Here is a 20,589-nt window from a genome sequence, read left to right on the forward strand (position 1 = left end):
GCACAGAAAAGAGTCATCATTCAGAAGCAGAATAACCAAAGAAGGTGCCATGGAGGTAGCTACATTTGATATGAGCACTGAGCAGTGAAGGATGTGACCGAGGGGAAAAGACAGAAGTCCTGACACCCAGGGAATACACAGAGACAGGTAAGAACGTGCCCGGTTCACAGCCACAAATGGCCTGCCAGGTTCTATTATGGCAGAAAGGATGTGCTGAGAAAGATCAGTGTGAGTGGGGACAGGATAAGGAGGGCCTTGACAATCAGACAAGGAGTTCAGACAACATGGCAGGAAACAGATCTATTCAGTTTTCAACCACTCGAGCAGCAAAAAAAAAAAAAAAAAAAAAAAAAAGTGCCCAAGGATGAGTTCAAAAATGGAATGCAAGATGAACAGAAAGGGTGAGATTAAAAACATAGAAATTAGGCAAGAAGTGAGAAGAGTCTAGACTAGGATGCTGAGGTTAGAGGGGACAGAAGAAATACTTCCAAAAATAAAGTCCACTGGACTCAGTCACTGGCTTCACACGGGGAGTGACAGATAAAGCAGAGATAAATTAGGAAAAAAGCTAAAGGTCTGTGTTTGTATAGCCGAAAACCAGCAGTGATACTGACATAAAGCAGTAATTTTGAGGGAACGAAGAGCTCTGGTTTGGGACAGGTTTCATGATGACAGTACTCTTCAGGGCACTCTTCAAGACTGGTAACTGGAAATACCATTTGTGGAGTTGCCAGCAGTGACAGGACAGCTGCAGATAAAACAGATGAGTCACCTAGATAACCGCTGGCTAGGCTGCCCAGAAGCATCCCAGGTTCACTCCTCATTCTGAGTACATATCCAACGCTCTCCGGCACACTCTCCTAGGAATGCCCTACCCAGGCTAGGATTGCAGCAAACTGACTTTTGTATGATACAGAGTTCCCAGTAAGAAATGCTCTCCCCTTTTCTTTCTCTCCATAGCCTTCTTACTCTTTCAGGCACACATCAAGGCTCAGTTCTTTCATAAAGCTTTTCAGTCTAGCCCACCTCTCATATGGTCTTCCCTCTAAACTTTTATTATTTCTAGTACTCAACCGTCTGTGTAAGTACATGCTTAAACAGCTGCATGCCCATTTTTCTGATTTTCTAGCTAAGAGCCAAACCTCCAGAGGTGCACTGGAAGCCCAGTTAGTGCAGTGAGGAGGACTAAAATAAAGCATGCGTGCTTCTAAAAATGTACTAAGTGACCAAAGCCCGTGAAGAAGAGAAATAAATCCAACTTGACTGTGCCTGCCCCAAGTTATGAACAGATCACCAAAAAGATTCTGGAATCTTGGTAAGGGCTGATCTACGTACACATCTGCAAGGAGTCTTCCACCAATGGGTCGAAGCTAAAGCGGGAGAGATTTCGGCTCAATGTAAACATCAAGTTTTTAAAAATAAAAATGAAACTTTTATTAGACTATCACAAAAGTAGAGGCTAACGAAGGCCTACCGCTTTATTAAGAAGACCAAGATGAGCCAACCCAGACTGACTGGACATCCTCCTTCCCTCTATTATGTTTTCTGGGTCTTCATCCACACTTACCTTTTCATAGGCTCCATCTTTCCATCTGTATGTGATTCCGATCTTCCCCACTTAACTCTTCCCTTCAGTCCATAATGTGCCTAAACTGTCTTCCGTCCCTTCTTCCACCGTCCTCACTTACCAGCCAAATGTAAACTCTCTCAGCTCTTTCTGCTATTTCTCTAAGGTTCCGACCTGTCTCTATCCCTTCACAACCAAAATGATTAGAAAAGAAATCTCTTGCTTTCTTCTTAACCACTCTGTATCTAGCTTTTGGTGAAACTTCTTCATCCATCCTGTAAAAGTCAGGTCCAGTGTCATCTTGATTTCCCTCTATCTGGAAGTATTCATTTCCTCCTGCCAGCATGTTATTATACCTCTTCTCTTGCAGCACTTATTCTCCACCTAATATTATAGCTATTGTGCTCATGTCTTATCTGCCCTTTTGGACAAGAAGCTCTTTGAGGATGGTGGCTGAATCTGATTTATCTTTACAATCCTATTATAAGTTCGTAAGAGGGAGCTCATAAGTCCTGACTGAATGAACGTCTAATACATACTACAAATGTAACAGAGTACAGACCACTAAGCGAAGAAGCAGGAGACCACAGGCAGATCCCTTGTTGGGACTCAGACACCAAAGTGAAGAGATAAGTAAGGCTCTCCAAGATCCTTTCTAGCTCTAACATGGTAGGACTTCGATCAATGCCAACTAGCCCAGAAAAATAAGGACCCAAACTCTCAGCCTCACGTCCCTGGCTTCTTTTAAAAGGTCCCCAAGACAAGTTTTTCTTTTCCATTTTTTTCTAGAGAAAAAGTATCTTGAGAGGTTGCATCGCTTAATGCTGAACAACTGGGGAGGAGAAGAAACAACAGGGATGACAGCTAACCCCATCCTAATTCCTAGGCACAATCCCTGTGCAGTCACTTTCATACCATGTTAGGGTGGCTTCCGCAGCATCCTTTACCCTCATAGATGCGGGGTTTGGCTCCTTATCTCCTTTGTACTTGACCTCTTGCTCACTGTTCTTGGACTTACTTCCTGAAATTCCCAGTTCCACAATCTCCAATACTTCCTTAAGACAATCCTAGAAGCAGGAAAGGCAGATCAGTTTTTGTAATACACCTGAGAAGACAGGGAAATACATCAAAATACTAACAGTGGTGGTATTTTGCTGACAGGCTCCAGTTTCTTTCTCACTTTCATAGGTGGATATTAATTTCACAATAATAAACTTTGCCCCCACCCCAATTTCTCTTTAAAGAACTGAATTTGAGTGTTCAGAATTAAATAAGTAATGATAAATTCCATACTATTTTATCAGTCATAATTCTTATAAAATTACCACAGACAATAAAATTATGAAAGCCCAAGTTAAAGAGACAGAACAGTAATTCAGTTAAACCTAGAGTGGTTTAAGATACATTAGATTCTCCAGGGGCGCCTGGGTGGCTCAGTAGGTTAAGCGTTCGGCTCAGGTCATGATCTCATGGTTTGTGGGTTCGAGCCCCACGTTGGGCTCTGTGCTGACAGCTCGGAGCCTGGAGCCTGCTTCGGATTCTGTGTCTCCCTCTATCTGTCCCTCGCCCTCTCAGACCCTGTCTGTCTCTCTCTCTCAAGTTAATAAACATTAAAAAAAATTTTTAAAAATTAAAAAAAGGTACATTAGATTATCCAAAGGGAAATTTATCAGTTACTGACATTTTTAAGCAATTCCTGGTATCATAACTTTAGAAGCCATAATGAAAATAACTAAGATTTGGGGCACCTGGGTGGCTCAGTAGGTTGAGCATCTGTCTGACTTCAGCTCAGGTCATGATCTCATGGTTCATGAGTTCGAGCCCTGCATCAGGCTTACTGCTGTCAGCACAGAGCCTGCTTCGGATCCTCTGTCCCCCTCTCTCTGCTCCTACCTCACTCATACTCTATCTTGCAAAAATAAACGTTTAAAAAAAAAAAAAAAGTGAAGATTTAATCAACAGTATTATTTTAAGAACTATATAAAGCTCTCCATAAATATTCAATGAGCCTGATAATCTCTTATTTATACTATGAATTCTTGATAACTGCCTGTCTCCCTATAAGGAAGATATAACATGGAACAATGGCAAGAGAAATCAGCCTAGATACCTGTGCCTACTTGAAAATGGAACACATGTGTGAAATGAATTTTTTTTAAGCAGGCTTCATGCCCAGCTTAGAGCCCAACACAGGGCTTGAACTCAAGACCCTGAGATCAAGACCTGAGCTGAGATCAAGAGTTGGGACACTTAATTGACTGAGCCATCTAGGGGCCCGAAATGAAATTTTTATACACAGGCAAACTTTTACGGCAATTTATGCTCTAGTTTTGCAGCCTCGATACCAACTGTCCTTCGGAATTTGGCAATGGGTGACCAAAGTGCCCACTGGTCATCTTGAGGCTACCACATCCTTTCAAAAAATAATATTCTTAATACTTCAGATAAATTGGTCAAGATTCCAACTTTCTTTCCTTTTATTTTCATTTAAGAGAGATAGAAAGTAACGCGAGTGGGGGGAAGGGCAGAGAGAGAAAAGGTTACATCTTTTTTTTTTAATATTTATTTTGTAATTTATTGTCAAGTTAGCTAACATACAGTGTATACAGTACAATCTTGGCTTCCGGAGTAGATTCCCGTGATTCATCACTTACATACAACGCCAAGTGCCCTCCTCAATGCCCATCACCCATTTTCCCTGCCCCCCCTCCAACCCTCCACCCCCAACAACCCTCAGTTTGTTCTCTGTATTTAAGAGTCTCTTATGGTTTGCTTCCCTGTTTGTAACTTTTTTTCCCCTTCCCTTCCCCTATGGTTTTCTGTTAAGTTTCTCAAATTCCACATATGAGTGAAAACCTGTATCTGTCTCTGACTTATTTCACTTAGCATAATACCCTCCAGTTCCATCCACATTGTTGCAAATGGCAGGATTTCATTCTTTTTCATCACCAAGTAGTATTCCATCACACCACATCTTCTTTATCCATTCATCAGTTGATGGATATTTGGGCTCTTTCCATACTTTGGCTATTGTCAATAGCACTGCTATAAACACTGGGGTACATGTGCCCCTTCGAATCGGCACTCCTGTATCCTTTGGATAAATTCCTAGTAGTGTTATTGCTGGGTTGTAGGGTAGTTCTATTTTTAATTTTTTGAGGAACTTCCACACTGTTTTCCAGAGTGGCTGCATCAGTTTGCATTCCCACCAACAGTGCAAGAGGGTTCCCCTTTCTCCACATCCTTGTCAACATCTATTGTTTCCTGAGTCGTTAATTTTAGCCATTCTGACCAATGTCAGGTGGTATCTCAATGGTTTTGATTTGTATTTCCCTGATGATGAGCTATGTTAAGCATCTTTTCATGTGTCTGTTAGCCATCTGGATGTCTTCTTTGGAAAAGTGTCCATTCATGTCTTCTGCCCATTTCTTCACTGGATTATTGTTTTTCAGGTGTTGAGTTTGGTAAGTTTTTTTTTTGTTTGTTTGTTTTTTGTTCTTTTTTTAATTTTAGTTTGCTAAGGTCTTTACAGATTTTGGATACTAACCCCTCATCTGGTGTGTCATTTGCAAATGTCGTCTCCCATTCCACTGGTTGTCTTTTAGTTTTGTTGATTGTTTCCTTTGCTGTGCAGAAACTTTTTATTTTCATGAGGTCCCAACAGTTCATTTCTGCTTTTATTTCTCCTGCCTTTGGAGACATGTCAAGTAAGAAGTTGCTGCAGCCACGGTCAAAGAGGTGAAAGCTACATTTTTCAAAAGAACTTTTCGGGGTGCCTGGGGTGGCTCGGTCAGTTAAAGCATCAGACTTCAGCTCAGGTCATAATCTTGTGGTTCGTGAGTTCAAGCCCCGCATTGGGTTCTGTGCTGAGAGCTCAGAGCCTGGAGCCTGCTTCACATTCTGGGTCTCCCTTTCTCTCTGCCCCTCCCCTGCTCATGCTCTGTCTCTCTCTGTCTCTCAATAATGAATAAATGTTAAAAAAAATATTTTTTTAAATAATAATAATAAAAAAGAACTTTTCTATGGGTTAATTTGCAACCAAATATAAGCATGATGACAATTATTGAGTTGTGCTCAAAAGAACAAGTGTTCTCCTAAAATATTACAACTATATTCAGTGTAAGTATGCAATATTGTATTTAAAGATTCTTTTTTTTAACATAAGTTATTGTTAAATCGGCTAACATACAGTGTGTAAAGTGTGCCCTTGGTTTTTGGGATAGATTCCCATGGTTCGACATTTACATACAACACCCAGTGCTCCTCCCAACAAGTGCCCTCCTCAATGCCCATCACCCATTTTCCCATCTCCCCCACCTTAAAGATTCTCTTTTAAGAGGGATTTTCCCAGCATACATTTTTGTTTCTTCTCCCCGTTTTAAGACCTAGTAAACTTGGGGCGCCTGGGTGGCTCAGTCAGTTAAGTGTCTGGCTCACGTCATGAGCTCAAGCCCTGTGTCAGGCTCGGTGCTAGGTGTGGAGCCTGCTTAAGATTCTCTTCTTTCCCTCTCCCTGTCCCCCTCCCTGGCTCATGTGCGAGCAGTGTACATGCACCTGCTCTCTCTCAAAAACAAACAAACAAACAAACAAACCAACAACGGATCTAGTAAACTAACCTTTTCATCAAGCATATCAGGGTGCTCTGTCAGCCAGACACAGAGACACTGAAAAGCCGCTACTATCATGGAGTGCAGATCCCGGGAGTGAAGAGGAGCTGGCCGACTACACTGGTACACAATGTAGCTGCACACGGAGCTGATGGCTCGCTTCCGGTCTCCAGAGTCCACCATCACCTTCACCTGAACACAGTCACACGGGGAACACAGTTAGCCAGGATCCACCGCACCAATTTCAAAGTATCTGCGCCGAAGCCCAGCCTTTCTGATGCTGTGATACACCACAGAAAGTCTTATTTTTTTAAATGGTATTAAAAAAAAATGGTATTTCTACAGAGGAACAGAATATTTCAGATGTATCACATAATAGTCTATAAAGAAGGCATTTTTCAAACCCTAAAACGGTATTTCATTTTAGCATATTTCTTCACTGCCGAAAACCTAAACTTCATCATTGCCAGATATCAGAAGGATAGCTGGCAATGGAACGTGTGCCCATTTCTGAAGCCTCTGAAACCCCTAACCCAACCCTACAGTGAGGCTCTATGGGCTACGAAGTTCTATGTACCTGCTCAGAGGTACAATTAACATAGAGGATACTACACATATTGAAAGTGAAAAATTTGATAAATTGTGGCCAAAGTATATACCTGTGAACTATCAGCACAAAGTAGTGGACATATCAATCACCCCCCAAAATATCCTCATGCACCTTGCTAACCCTTTCTCCCACTCCTTTATGCCCCTTCCCTAGGTTACTACTGATCTACCTTCTGTCACTACAGGTTAGCCTGCATTTTCTAGAGTTTTATACAAATAAAATCATATAGTATTGTACTCTTTTTTTGAGGGGAGAGGGTCTGGCTTCTTGTACTCAGCATAAATATTTTGAGATTTGTGCACATTTTCCCACGTACTTATTAAAATTTGATGATCCTACAATGGCATAAAATGTCACGCTGAAAATTTAAGGGTATTATATAGCATATACAAAATCAACAGGCATTCTATTATCATTTGCAAATAAATAGGAAGTACTGAGATGTTTCCTGTAAACTAACAACAAAAATATAATTCACTCTTTGAACTTATTAAAAACAAATAAAGTTCACTTTGTACAATTTCATTTGAAGGCTCCTTTTTGCACACTCTAGACATAAACTATGTTTGAATATAACCACCACTGTCAGGAGATACGGGAAAAAGAGTGACGGTCCAAAGCTGTCAGGCTAAAATACGACAACTGTTCCCCTCACCTTTGCCAGGCCAGAGAGGAGTTCTAGAGCTGCCAGTGATATGCTCATGTCTTGCCGCCACTGGGAGTTGAGTCTTTGGGTGACGAGATGAATGCTGCGGATCAGGAGCCCAGCAGCTGAATCTGTATTAAGAGCTAGGATATAACCCCAATGCCACATCCCACAGGGAGGGAAAACAACTAAGCATTAGTAACAAGAAGCACAGCATTCCACCAGGCACAGACCACAGCAGCCACAGTGAGCACAATGGGCACCCGCACAGGGCTACACTCCCCACCCCACCGGCCTGAGCACCAAGCCTGACTCAACAACAGTGCACAGGGCACACACACTGGACCAAAGCAGCTTCTAGTTCCCAGCTCAGCTACTTTTTACACAGACATCCACCGGGATCTGGCAGTTCGATATCATTCTTATAATAATGTAAATCTTAAAATTTCTAAACTCATAGAGAGTTACATTTAAAAAAAAAAAAAACAGTGAAAAGGCTATCATTATTTCCTTGGAATTTTATAGAAAAAAGAATTCACATTTTAGAATCCCCTCAGATGCTAGGAATAAAGCATCTGTTGAAATTATTTTCAGGGTTTAAACTATCAAAAGTCACATGCAATGTCTTTCTAAACACATTTTAACATTTAATTCTCTAAGACCACTTTAGGACTTCTAAAAAAGAAATTAACCAAGTCACCATGTTTTTTATTTGGCCTCCAGTTCTACTGGGGCGCCTGGGTGGCTCAGTCGGTTAAGTATCCGACTTCGGCTCAGGTCATGATCTCTTGGTTCTCGAGTTCAAGCCCCACATTGGGCTCCCGGCTGTCAGCACAGAGCCCACTTTGGATCCTCTGTCCCCCTTTCTCTCTGTCCCTCCCCCACTTGTTCTCTCTCATCCTCTCTCAAAATAAATAAATAAAAACTTTAAAAAAATGTAAAGTAATTACTACTTAGCTAATAATAAATTAGGACAAACTAAATTGAATTTTATTATAAAGGAAGCTTTAGGGACATTATACCTGTCGATCCTATCAGAAAGAGGGCAGTGACAACAGAAAAAGGAATGATCATTAAAGAGAGACATTCATGCGACACTAACACAAATCTGGATTTCTTAGTAAAAACTACAACATTACAAGCAGAACTCACTAACACCAGTTCAAAATGCTGAAACAAACAATAATCACTTCCAACATTTATATTAGAACACATACAATAATTCAGAAAATTCTTTAGTTTAAAAGTGTTTTAGAAAGCATAAAAAACAAATTTTCACCTATAGTATACTTAAATCCATGAACATAATGAAGATAACAATTTTAAGTAACTTCTTTATAAATTCTGTATTTAAATTTGTTGAATAACCTCACAATGACCTGATATCTCTGACATGCTCGAGGATACTTAAAACATGCCTGGACTCCTAAGCTCATGAATTTTCCAGATGATTAAAAAATTAAATTCACGTGTAAGGATCTAGATTTCATTCCAGTCAAGTTGGACTGGCACTCACGGATTCAATACAATATGAATAATTATGTATAAAAACACAAAGGCACCCACAAATTCACAGAACCCATAAATTAACTGCCAAGGGTAAAGGATATCATTGAACAGAATGCTCAGCTAGCAAATGCTGCCTTACTCTTGCTTAAAATTTGTGACTGAAGAATCTAACCAGTTATAGTAAGATATATAGTTTTTAAACACAAAGACACTCTCCTGTGGGTTCCCATCTAAGGTATATTTCATCACTCCCCTTATCACACCGCAATAACTGATGTGCTGGCTGACTCTGTCATTAGAGCCTGAGGGACAGCACATCCTATTTGACTCTGTATTACCAACACTTGGTACAGAATCCAGAAATGTTTCCCTGACAACCCACTATAATCATTTATAAAATCTAATAAACTACCCAAAATTAGCTATTAGAAGCTATAGAGCTAATTTTAAAAGATTTGCTTTCTTTTAAAAAAATCTTTTAGAGGCGCCTGGGTGGCTCAGGCAGTTGAGCATCCGACTCTTGATTTCAGCTCAGGTCATGATCCCAGGGTCATGGGATCAAGCTCCACATCGGGCTCCACACTGAGCATGGAGCCTGCTTAAATTTCTCTCCCTCCCTTGGCCCCTCTCCCCTGCTCACACTCTCTCTCTAAAATAAAATTAAAATTTAAAAATAATAAAAATCTCTTAGACTAATAGTCTATTATACTTAAATACCTTTAAAAAATCATAACATTAAAATTTTTTTTAAAAGGATTTTGTCTTACATATCTGGGCATTAAAACTTATTCAATAAAATTTGGATTTCAAAAAACCAGACATGGCTTACCATAATCCCTTAGGAGGGCCTGAGCAGGTCTTTCACTGTCAGGAGTTGTGGGCTCTGTGCTTCCACCACTTGCTGAACTAATACCACTATTAGTGCGACTATGACTCTTCAGGTGATTTTCTCCACCACCCTAGTCAAATAAAAACGAGTCAAATATCTGAGGTCTACATCCCAAGTTGACAAGTATAAATAGAGGTCAGTCATTAAAAGCCATGTTGATAAAATGGAATGGCTAAGTAGCTGTTTAAGCAGCACAAACTGATACAGATAAAAACTGACAAGGGATTAAAACTATCGTGTTTTTGCACAGACACCATCTATTGAAGGGTATGAAAGGTCTGATGATTATGGTTGCCCATTCTGGAGTCTTCTTTGCCGCTGTTTACAAAGGGCCAGCTCAGGACCTTTCCCATCTTCACTAGATTTCGCGAGCTAATAACTCTGGGTCCTTAAAGAAACACCCTAGTGCCTCTAAGCAAAACTTCAGAACGCTTTAAGATTTATACAATCTTAAAAAAAACAAAACACAAATAAACCACAGTAACTTTCAAATGTAGTTACATCATAGAACACAAACAATGAAATATTACAGTTAGTACTTCCGTATGTACAGGGGCTGACAAAGGTATCTGTTAAAGATTTCTCTCATTTTCCCCCATATAAACAAAATTCATTATATCCACATCAGTTGATTATTTTAGCTACCTACTGGGATATGAATCTAATTTCCTTAATAATAATTTGATCACCCATCTTACATACACCCATCTCATTCTAGTATACTCTATTAATTTCTCCACTCTCCTGTCTTTACTCCAGGTACAAGGATCACATATCCTGAAGCCAGAAGTAGGGGGGCAGGGGAAACATTTTTAATTTGGAAGCATTGATGCTTTGGGGGACCTTCAAACTTTGGGTGTAAAAGAGCTAATGGGGGCGCCTGGGTGGCTCAGTCGGTTAAGTGTCCGTTTGTTGATTTTGGCTCAGGTCACTATCTCACCGTTTTTTAGGCTCACAGCACAAAGCCCATTTGGGATTCTCTCTCTCTCCCTCTCTCTGCCCCTCTCCTGCTCACATGCGCCTGCCCATTCTCTCGCTCTCTCAAAATAAATAAACTTAAAAAAAAAAAAGAGCTGATAAGATGGAAAAGAATAAACTCATGCTTGTTTCCAGCCAGCATTAGATCTACTAGGCATAGAAGGAATAATAGAATAGAGGGCTTTTCCTAGATTATTCAAGCCAGTTCACCAGCACAGCAAAAGAAGTCAAGAGCTTCAAGCAGACACTGTCCAGGAATAAAGACTGTATCTATCTGAAATTTCTCTCATGCAGAATCTCTCAAAGACCTGATTAATGGCTGAGGAAGCACTAAAAGGTAAGAAACCTCGAAATACACATTTTAAAATAAGATCCTTCAGAATCAATGAGCTGAATTTACAAATGCCTTTAAAAATCACAAAGACAGACATTTTGGAATGCAATTTACATAAAATCAGATGTTGATATTCTCCTGACACATTACACGTGGTATGCTTCTTACCATCTCCATTTGGCAACCAATGGCTTCTAAAAGTGCTGAATCTTGAACAATATTTAACATTGCCCCTGTAACAGCAAAAAAAAAAAAAAGTGCGTTTTATTTAAATATATGACAAGAATACTAAAATGGCTGAAATATCTCAATTAACAGCAGAGACAGGAATATGATTTTAGCTGACTATGTAAACATGTCAATTTCAAGGGTAATACAAACTAAGAAAGATATGGAATACTTTAAAATCACATTCTGTTCTTTTAGAAATAAAAGAAAAACAACAAAATAAAAATCACAGCTATATCTTTCTGACCAGACTGCTTTTTAATTTTTTAATTTACATCCAAGCTAATTAGCATATAGTGCAATAATGATTTCAGGAGTAGATTCCAGTGACTCATCCCGTACGTATAACACCCAGTGCTCATTCCAAGTGTCTTCCTCAATGCCCCTTGCCCATTTAGCCACCCCCCCACCCATAACTCCTCTAGCAACCCTCAGTTTGTTTTCTATATTTAAGAGTCTCTTATGTTTTCGTCCCCTCCCTGTTTTTGTATTATTTTTGCTTCCCTTCCCCTATGTTCGTCTGTTTTGTATCTTAAATTCCACATATGAGTGAAGTCATATATTTGTCTTTCTCTGACTGGCTAATTTTGCTTCGCATAATACCCTCTAGTTCCATCCATGTTGTTCCAAATGGCAAGATTTCGTTCTTTTTGATTGCCAAGTAATACTCCATTGTGTGTGTGTGTGTGTGTGTATGTGGGTATATACATACACATACCAGACTGCTTTTTCAGAATGATTAAAGCCACATGGCTCAGGGCTTGACCATGGCTGCACATTCTGAAGGCAAGCTGCATGTATTTACTATCAGAGAACTTACAGCTCTAGAAAAGGCTACGACAGAAACAAGATGGTGAGCCTAACACACTGCTTCTCATCCCAGTGTGGGAGTGCTCTTGTCCATCTGGTTAAAGAGGGGACAGACATAGTTTTCCCAATCTATAGGAAGAGTGACAATTGACTCTTTCTTGAAATATACATAGGGAGCTCTTCAGAACAAGGGTTAAGGCAAAACTAAATATCAACTCTGTAGAAAATTATCTGATTTCAAGTGACATGTCATTTGAATAACCTAAAACCCTACAACTTGGAGGCCCTCTTATAGTGAGATTTAAGCTCTGTTCCTTCAAGTCTTTTCCAAAAGGAAACAATTTATTCTTCCCTATTTATTCCACTTTCTCACTGCAAAACATACTACATTCTGAACACTCACTCCAACTACTACTGCAATCACCCATTCTTTGGTCATGACACTTCCTCTCCTGAAATGAAATCCTAACCTCATTTCTGCCTATTCAAATTCTGCCCTACAAGATCAAATTTAACTCCCACTTCCCCCTCTGAAGTCTTTCTTGCCCTTTTGGTTTCTTCGCTCAACACTGAAGACACTGAACAAGGCAGGCAAGCTCTGCCTTGAGGATATCCTAATTTCTGCAATAGGGCTTGCTCAAGGATAAAAGCCATGCCATCAGTTCTTTAGTGTTGTCCTCAGAATGCCTGTACTTAGGACCATGCTCTCGGCTTCGACGAAAGACACAAAGAGACAGTTGTGGTAATCAAGTTGAAAAATAATGAGCGCTTATGTCACTGGCCGTTAACGATAAGTGGCCATTTAAAAGAGAATCAGTATGATCAGGGGACCAAAAGAAAACATTAAGGAAAAAGGAGGGAAGCACAGCAACAGCTCCTCCTCAGTTTGCTCCTGGCAGCGTTCTTACATGGCTTCTAGAATTACACCCAACTCAAATTTTTTCCATATGGACGTAATGGGCAGGAGGAAGAGGAAAACACAGATGTAAGAAGGGAGGGAAGGAAAGACAAGAGAGGGAAGGGGAGGAAGTGGGTTAAGGGAGAGAGGAGGAGAGAGGAAAGGCAAGAGGGAAAGAGAAAAATATCACAAATAAAACTAAACAAAAAGGATGCACTAAGACAACTGTAATTCTTCCCCCTTCCCTCATCTCCCCCCTTTAAGCTTTTTCATATATAAAAGCAAACAATTCTGCCTCTGATTCAGAATAAGTAGAGTTGTATTAGGCTTAGGTTCCCATCACTGACCCCTGCTGTCTCAGCATGCCTGGTGTCAACAGCATACGGGTTCACTTAAAAAAACTTTTGTGAACACAAACCTAGTATCATTTGAGTGTTGTTGGGGTCCGTTTCCGTTTGCAAGGCACCTATTAGTATATTCACAAGTCTCAACTTCAGGGACAAAAAAGTTATCGGTTTATCATATGAAGAGCTGTCATCATTACTAAACTTTCCTTCCAGGACCACCTATGGAAGAAACAAATAATATTCAACATCGACCGCTGTGGTGCGCTATGCCCATGTGGCAACCGCTACAGTGGACAAAGAGGTCGGTCTAACAAGAAAGGCTTTCAATCTGACTAATATTAGCCACTGTGCTGGCTAATGTGGCACTAACTCACACAGCATGTGTTAGTGCCATCTGAAATAGGAGACCAAGGCATGCTGGTTGACTAACAGAAGAAATACCACAACAAATCAACTTTGCCAGTTCAACTGAAATAATCTAAGTTGGTTCTTTTTTTTTTTTTTTTTAAGATTTTATTGATTTATTTATTTTAGGTAATCTCTACATCCAGTGTGGGGCTCTAACTCACAACCCCAAGATCAAGAGTTGCATGCTCCACCGACTGAGCTAGCCAGGAGTCCCTGAGAAAAATCTTAAAAAGCTCATGTTCCATTTTTAAAATACAATTTGACTTGAAGAAGCACACAAAACAGAATGCAGAATATAAAAAACTTTAATGAAACGTTACCTCAGATTTGACTGTGCCAAAATGATGAGGGAGGGGCAACAAAGAAAGTAGGATATTAATGGAAGATCTTCTCAATTCTGTTGGGTTTACATAGCTTTTGAATTTTGAGAGTTCTCTGCCAAAAAAAAAAAAAAGAAAAAAAAAAAGAAAAAAAAAAGCTTTTGGTATTTCCAAACCAAAGTATGTTTTTAGCTATTGCCAAATATACATTATGTCAATTTTTCACAATAGAAGTACTGGGTTTGGTTTCATAAAGAATGCAGTAACTACTTTCTACTGAGTTTATTTTCTGCAGTGTGTGTATGTGAATTTCTATGTTAAGGTGTTACAGAATTAAACTAGAATCTGACTGACTGATTTTAAATGTATGACCTACTCTATAAAAGTAGGACCTCTGGGCTGGGGTTGTTCTTAGCCCTCCAGATCAGGCCAAAAAGAATTCAACATGCCCATGGACAAATCAGAACTGATTGAATTCAGGGATGAGGTGGATGGATCTGGATGTTCTATGCCCATGTAATGTGACCTGAGTTCCTCTGGGCTATGAAGACAATAGCACAGGATAAATTAGGCAACTGGGGAGGAAGCACCAAACAGACCAGGCCAAACCCAACAAGTGACATACTAGTGCAGAATGATAGCTTACCTGTCAGGCAAAATGGTTTCAAGAGCTGAAATAAAGTAAGGAACCACAACATCAATCCCTTTCAAGTCACAGCAGAACAAAGGAGGGGAGTTTAGAATAACGCTGGCCAAGACAGGATGGCACACATAATCATTTATCTGCAAACCTTGAATTAAAAGCATGTAAAATCTAGGAAAGCAAGAAAAAAATTTTAAACAAACTGCCGATCAATTATTTTCATAATCATTAATATTTTCTACATAGACATCTGAAAGTCTATTTCCACTCTTCATTATTTCTATCCTTAAAAGGTATTACTGGAGTTAGAACAACTCAAAAGCAAATATACTAAGAACCAAAATATCTTTCCTAATGAAAAGAAAAAAAAGATTCATGTCTCTTACACCTTCTTGAAGTTTTAAGCCTTGCAACTCAAAGTTATAGGTGCCTGCAAATGAAGCAACCAAAACAAAACAAATGGCTACAGCAATTATTAATAAGCCAGAGGAATTAGTGAGCTGAATTCCATGCCAGTAAAGTTTTGCAACATCTTCCAATTCCTAAAGAAAAAAAAAGGGTGCATTGTGTCTTTTTTCCCTTCCCCCTCTTTTCCAGGGGGACGATGAAAGAAAGAAACCTCATGCAGCCCTGCATTCACCGTGACATGGAGGGGAGTCTGAAATAAAACTCCTTTTAGGAATATACCTGCATCTACCTTCGTTTAGTCCCCTCCCCTAACCCCCAATCAACTAGGTATTCAATCTTCTATAATTCAGAGCGACTATACTGGTAAACTCTTCTACCGTGAGGTACTTCTTTTCTCTGCAAAACTCTTTGGAAACCGCTTCCTCACCTCCTGGTCACTACTCAACACATTTCAGTCTAGCTTCTCTTTCTAGAATTCAGTTAAAACCATATTCGCAAATAACCAACAGTATCCCAAGTGCTAAATCCAAAAGACATGTCCAAGTCTCAACTTACTCTGCCTTTTTAAAGTATTCATTCACCACTTTAATATACTCCCTTCTTCTTTTCCCTCTCTGACTGCTGTAGCTGTTTCCTCTAACAGACCTCTTACTCCACTTGCCTCCTACACTGGTGTCCATCAGGCTGCTAAGCTCCATCCACTCTCTTAAGCTCCTTCTCGTACTAGCCTGGTTTTAAGCCACAGAATATAATCAAATCAGTCTTTAGTCCATGCCTCTCAACTGAGCCCAGATCTGTCAGCCAAAAGTGTGTGGATACCTAAAGGCAGGTCATGTCCAATTATCGATTACTGACAACATGTACTGATTACTCCAGTATTTGCAGAGTGTCTGGCACATAGTAGGAACTTCATTATTTGTTAATATCCCACAGGCATCTCACACTCAACAGGTTCATAACTAAGTTCATCATCTGCCCTCTCACAAATCTGCCCTTTTGGTTGGTCATACTACCATCCATCCAGTCTTATGGGCCAGACAGAAAGCTCATGATAACAACCTTCCACCTTATCACTATTGGTACTGTTCAGGGTATCTCCCCAACCCATAGTCTCCCTCCTGAGACTATGCCCCCACCACAAAGGATGAGCTCCAGCACTCCATGTGACCCACCCTCACAGCCATAGCTGACTAGGCCAGAGGTAGACGCCCGATTAATCAGATCTTTTTTCCCAGGAATCTGAAATTAGGCTTCAGAGATGCTAACTGGCCCTCCTGATCACCTAGACCAAAGCAATGGAATTCGGGAACTCAGAAGCACATTGAAACTTAAGAAAATAATCTGCAGAGAAGAGAAGAATGAGGAAGTTCTGGGAGACCAAGAAGACAGAGAAACAGGAAGAAAGTTGTTTTGTTCCTTGAACACTTTCTAGTTGCTGGTCCCTGCCCTTTGTGCGGCCCTGCTGCATGTCCTGACCTTAGAATGTATTAAATGCACAATTTCTCATAACATGTTTCTATTTTGCTTAAATCACACTTTTGATCAGCAGAGGAGTTTCCTGTTACTTAAAGCCAAAGCCTGGTGGCTCTGTCGGTTAAGCGTCCGCCTTCAGCTCAGGTTATGATCTCACGGTTCATGAGTTCGAGCCCCGCATCAGGCTCTGCACTGACAGCTCAGAGCCTGGAGCTTACTTCGGATTCTGTGTCTCCCTCCCTTTGTCTCTCCCCCACTCCTGCTGTGTCTCTCTCCCTCTCAAAAATAAATAAACATTTTAAAAAATTAAAACAAAAACAAAAGCCAAGAGCCTATTATTAAGATTTCCCTGATTAGTTCCCTGTTTCAGGCCTATATGATTCTGCACTTGGTTCCCTCTGATTCAGTGTAATCCTCTCTCCCGAGAACCTATAGCAGGTACAAAGCCATCTAAACGGTATCGTTGATCACTTTAGCAGCTAGGCTAAAGGTCAGCTGAGGAAAGCAAAATGTAGTCAAGAAAAATAGGAGGCCACTACAAGTTAAACTAGGAAAAAGGTGGCAAGGTCTGAAGCGTCATGGTTAAGACAGAGTAGAGAGATTCCAAAGAGGGTTAAGTAGCAGAAAGGCAGGAGTTGGTTCACCATCTAAAGACACAGTGGAAGAAGAGTCTAAAAGGACTCTTAGTTTCTGCCCTGAGCAGCTAAATGGCTGGCAGAGCCATTCACACAGATGGCTGAAGTCACAGATTTGAGTGAGAGGACCCTACCCAACCTGCTAACATACTCTAAATACTACCCATCCTTTTTAAGTCCAGCACAATCATCCCATCCTCTATAAGTCTTTCCTGAATCCCTGGGTAAGTACATACTGCTTCTTCTTCTGAATGCCCACAGCACTTTACCTCTGCCTCTCTCCTACCAACTTCTATTACTAATGGATCACTGTCACTTGTGTCCATGGCTTTCTTTGCTCACTTGAGAAAATAAGCTCCTCAGAGGCCAGATTCACAGCTAACATTTCTGGACTGTGTATATGGCTAACACTGTGCTGAAAGTTTATTTAACTAGCGTGATCCTTCCAAATCTCTCCATAATTAATAAAAGTCAAATATGATGAAATAAATAATACTTCTAAAATAAAAAGCATCTTAAGGATATTTACCAAATTTGATGAGGCAGGCAAAATGGAAGAACTTCAAGCAAAAGTTTCAATTACTTACAGACATTTGCAAGTTTTTCAGACCAATGTTTACTCATCAATTCAGCCTACCAAGCCATGCTACATTAGTTTCACTATCAAAACGATATAAATGGAAAAAGAAACAAAAAGAAAATTCTAAGACCTGGATAAATAAGCTGGCAGAATCTCTTCTCCAGTCTTCTTGCTACAAAAAATCCTACACAGTGTCCCACAAGCCTCAGCTCTTCCTGCTTCATAGTTATCAGGAAATTCACTTGCATCAAACATAGGATTGGAAACCATGGTGTCTGTGGACATTTGTGACCCTTTCCGTCGAAACTCCATGCTAGCTTGTGTTGTAATGGCTGAGGAGAGAAAAGGAGGGTGTTATTACATTTGTCAATACGCAAATAGGCTCATGGGACCCTGGACACAAAGATCAAGTGTTGGTGTCATTAAATAGTTATTGAAATAGAATTCAATAATGCTTGTTTGGCAACTATGTCTTAATTTTTTCTTTTTTTAAGGGGCTCTGGGAAATCTTCTTTGAAAATAGTAACAATTAATTTACAGTGATATTAACAGTTTCACAGATTCTACTAGAAGCATTTTTCAACTGAACTTTTGATCAGCAGAGTACATTTGTATATATCTGTACTCAGAGTCTCAGATATATAATAAAGAATTTGGCTTTTCTATTATTAATTCTTTTTCCTCTCCCTGTAGAATGATGCTTAAACATTAAGAAAAACAGCTACTGCAATTTACATATTACCCCAGACAGACATTATAATTAAATGGGCAAGCCCATGCCAGTTCGTATATTTTAGGGAGAGGGCAAAGTAAGGATGAGAAATGGGCAGGGAGGAAGAGAGAGCATTCCCACCACCCACCCAACTCCAAAACACACACCAAAGAATCGCCCAACCAAGCAAAATGAGAATGAATTTTAACAACCACAGACAGCAGCTAACTTGAGGTTGATAAATCAGAAAATTGGATTGGCAAGAAAGATTATCATGGTCATTCGTTGTCACTGAAACAGAAGCCCTTTGAAAGTTGCTTTTACTTTTAACAAAAGATTTCATAGTGTATTGAAAATCACTCTGAAATCTTTTATCACTCTACGTGAAATGTTTAAATTATTTTGTAATAATAGTTTTAATAGAGTGCAGAGTCAAGCATAAATCTTTATGCAACTTCCCATGAGCCATTTTTGTCCTGAATAAGCTATCCAGCAATAATACAATTGAAAAACACTACATGCAGAATGCATACAAATCAAACACTAAATCTGTATAAAAATAAGCTTAAAGCTTTAAAAAAAAAAAAAAAAAAAAGCCAAAACACAGTTAGTGCAAAGTCCTGGAATTCATGACATGACCAGACTAGTGTACAGAAATAATGGGACTGATTCAGGCAGATTAATTTGCTTTTGCCAACAATCTTCCCCATTCAAAACACAGAAAAGTATTTTTCTTCCCAAGTGCAAAAACTACAAGAGACAATGACAATCAAATTTTTTAATGGAATTATGAAAAAAATAAAAACATGACTGCAATTAAGGAGAAGCTTCTGGTTCCTACTTACAAGATTTATAAGAAAGAAGAATTTGGATAAAAGATGCTGCAAGATAATAGAAATAAATGGAAACAAATCAAAGGACAGCAGTAATTATAAAATACTTTAAAGATGGTGAAATTTTACAATAAGTTAAGAAGCTTTTTAGCTTTTTAAAAGTTAGATTAAAAGCTTTATGATACCACAAGCTAGTTCAAAAACAGGAAATTGTGCATTCAGATCCAAAATTATGAGTTTTGTATCATGCAAAACAATGAACGAAGAAAATTACACAACTACAAAGAATTGAGGTTTTGAACTGCCAATAACGTGCATTAAAATTTTAGTTCATTAACCCTTCCCAGCTCAATGTTACTTTTACAAACTACAGTGTAATGTCACATCAATCTAAAGCTAACCAGTTCATAGAAGCAAACACTTTAAGTTAGAGGTGAACTGCATGGCAGAATTCCTTGATGGCAGCCAGTACTTAGAAACAGACTAACAGTGTTTGTATTCCCAAACCCTCCATCCCCACGACTTCAAGAGCAGCACCCATTAGCACTCCAATCCAGGGAAATACCCGGACACCTCCTATCTCCTGGGTAATGTAACAGCCTTTCTCATCTCTGAACACAACAGGGGGAGGAGGAGCTTCTATCTTTTCCACACCAAGGAAAATGTTAAGAGTTCAAAGTAAGAATTTGTTGCCCACATATGATCTGAATTCTGGTTTCTATCTTTTGGCACAAGAGGGTGAGCAAAGCTGTTACAAACTCCCTAGAGAGTGAGAAGATTTGCATATTCCCTTTAAGCAAGCCCACCAAGGAGGCAGGAGGTGGAGCCATTCTGGATTCAGGGACTTTAGAGTCAACAGCTTGATACCCAAAAGTTACAGCATAAGAATTGCACCTTAATAAAAATAAAAATTAAAAATATGACTGATTCGTTCTAGCAAATACAATACAAATTAATAAACATGATTCGGAAAACTCAAAATATATGGCACATGAACATAAGAAAATATAAGCCAAAAATGGTTTTCTAAGTTTTCATTGAGTCATTACTAAGTACATTTACTTATCCACAAGTAAGCATTACTTTCAAGCTTGTAAACAAAATATGGAAATGGCAGAATATAAAGGGTTTGAATTCGAAGAAAATGAACAAGG

General features: G+C 39.5%; 1 protein-coding gene across 4 annotated transcripts in view; it reads right to left on the reverse strand.

Annotated features, from left to right (window-relative positions):
• RALGAPB (Ral GTPase activating protein non-catalytic subunit beta) overlaps positions 1-20,589 on the reverse strand; it is an 88,496-nt gene that overhangs the window by 34,483 nt on the left and 33,424 nt on the right. For 3 of the 4 annotated variants that reach the window (XM_007077715.3, XM_042980417.1, XM_042980419.1), the window contains exons 10-18: positions 18,021-18,222; positions 14,798-14,965; positions 14,152-14,266; positions 13,495-13,642; positions 11,309-11,373; positions 9,769-9,898; positions 7,440-7,573; positions 6,184-6,366; positions 2,483-2,634 (exon numbers count right to left, since the gene is read on the reverse strand). In XM_007077715.3, coding sequence (XP_007077777.1) covers positions 2,483-2,634; positions 6,184-6,366; positions 7,440-7,573; positions 9,769-9,898; positions 11,309-11,373; positions 13,495-13,642; positions 14,152-14,266; positions 14,798-14,965; positions 18,021-18,222 — 1,297 coding nt within the window. The remainder of the gene's footprint in view (positions 1-2,482; positions 2,635-6,183; positions 6,367-7,439; positions 7,574-9,768; positions 9,899-11,308; positions 11,374-13,494; positions 13,643-14,151; positions 14,267-14,797; positions 14,966-18,020; positions 18,223-20,589) is intronic. The other variant, XM_007077716.3, reaches the window with a different exon arrangement.

This window comes from Panthera tigris, chromosome A3 (assembly GCF_018350195.1).
Source record: "Panthera tigris isolate Pti1 chromosome A3, P.tigris_Pti1_mat1.1, whole genome shotgun sequence".
Classification (NCBI taxonomy): Eukaryota; Metazoa; Chordata; class Mammalia; order Carnivora; family Felidae; genus Panthera; species Panthera tigris.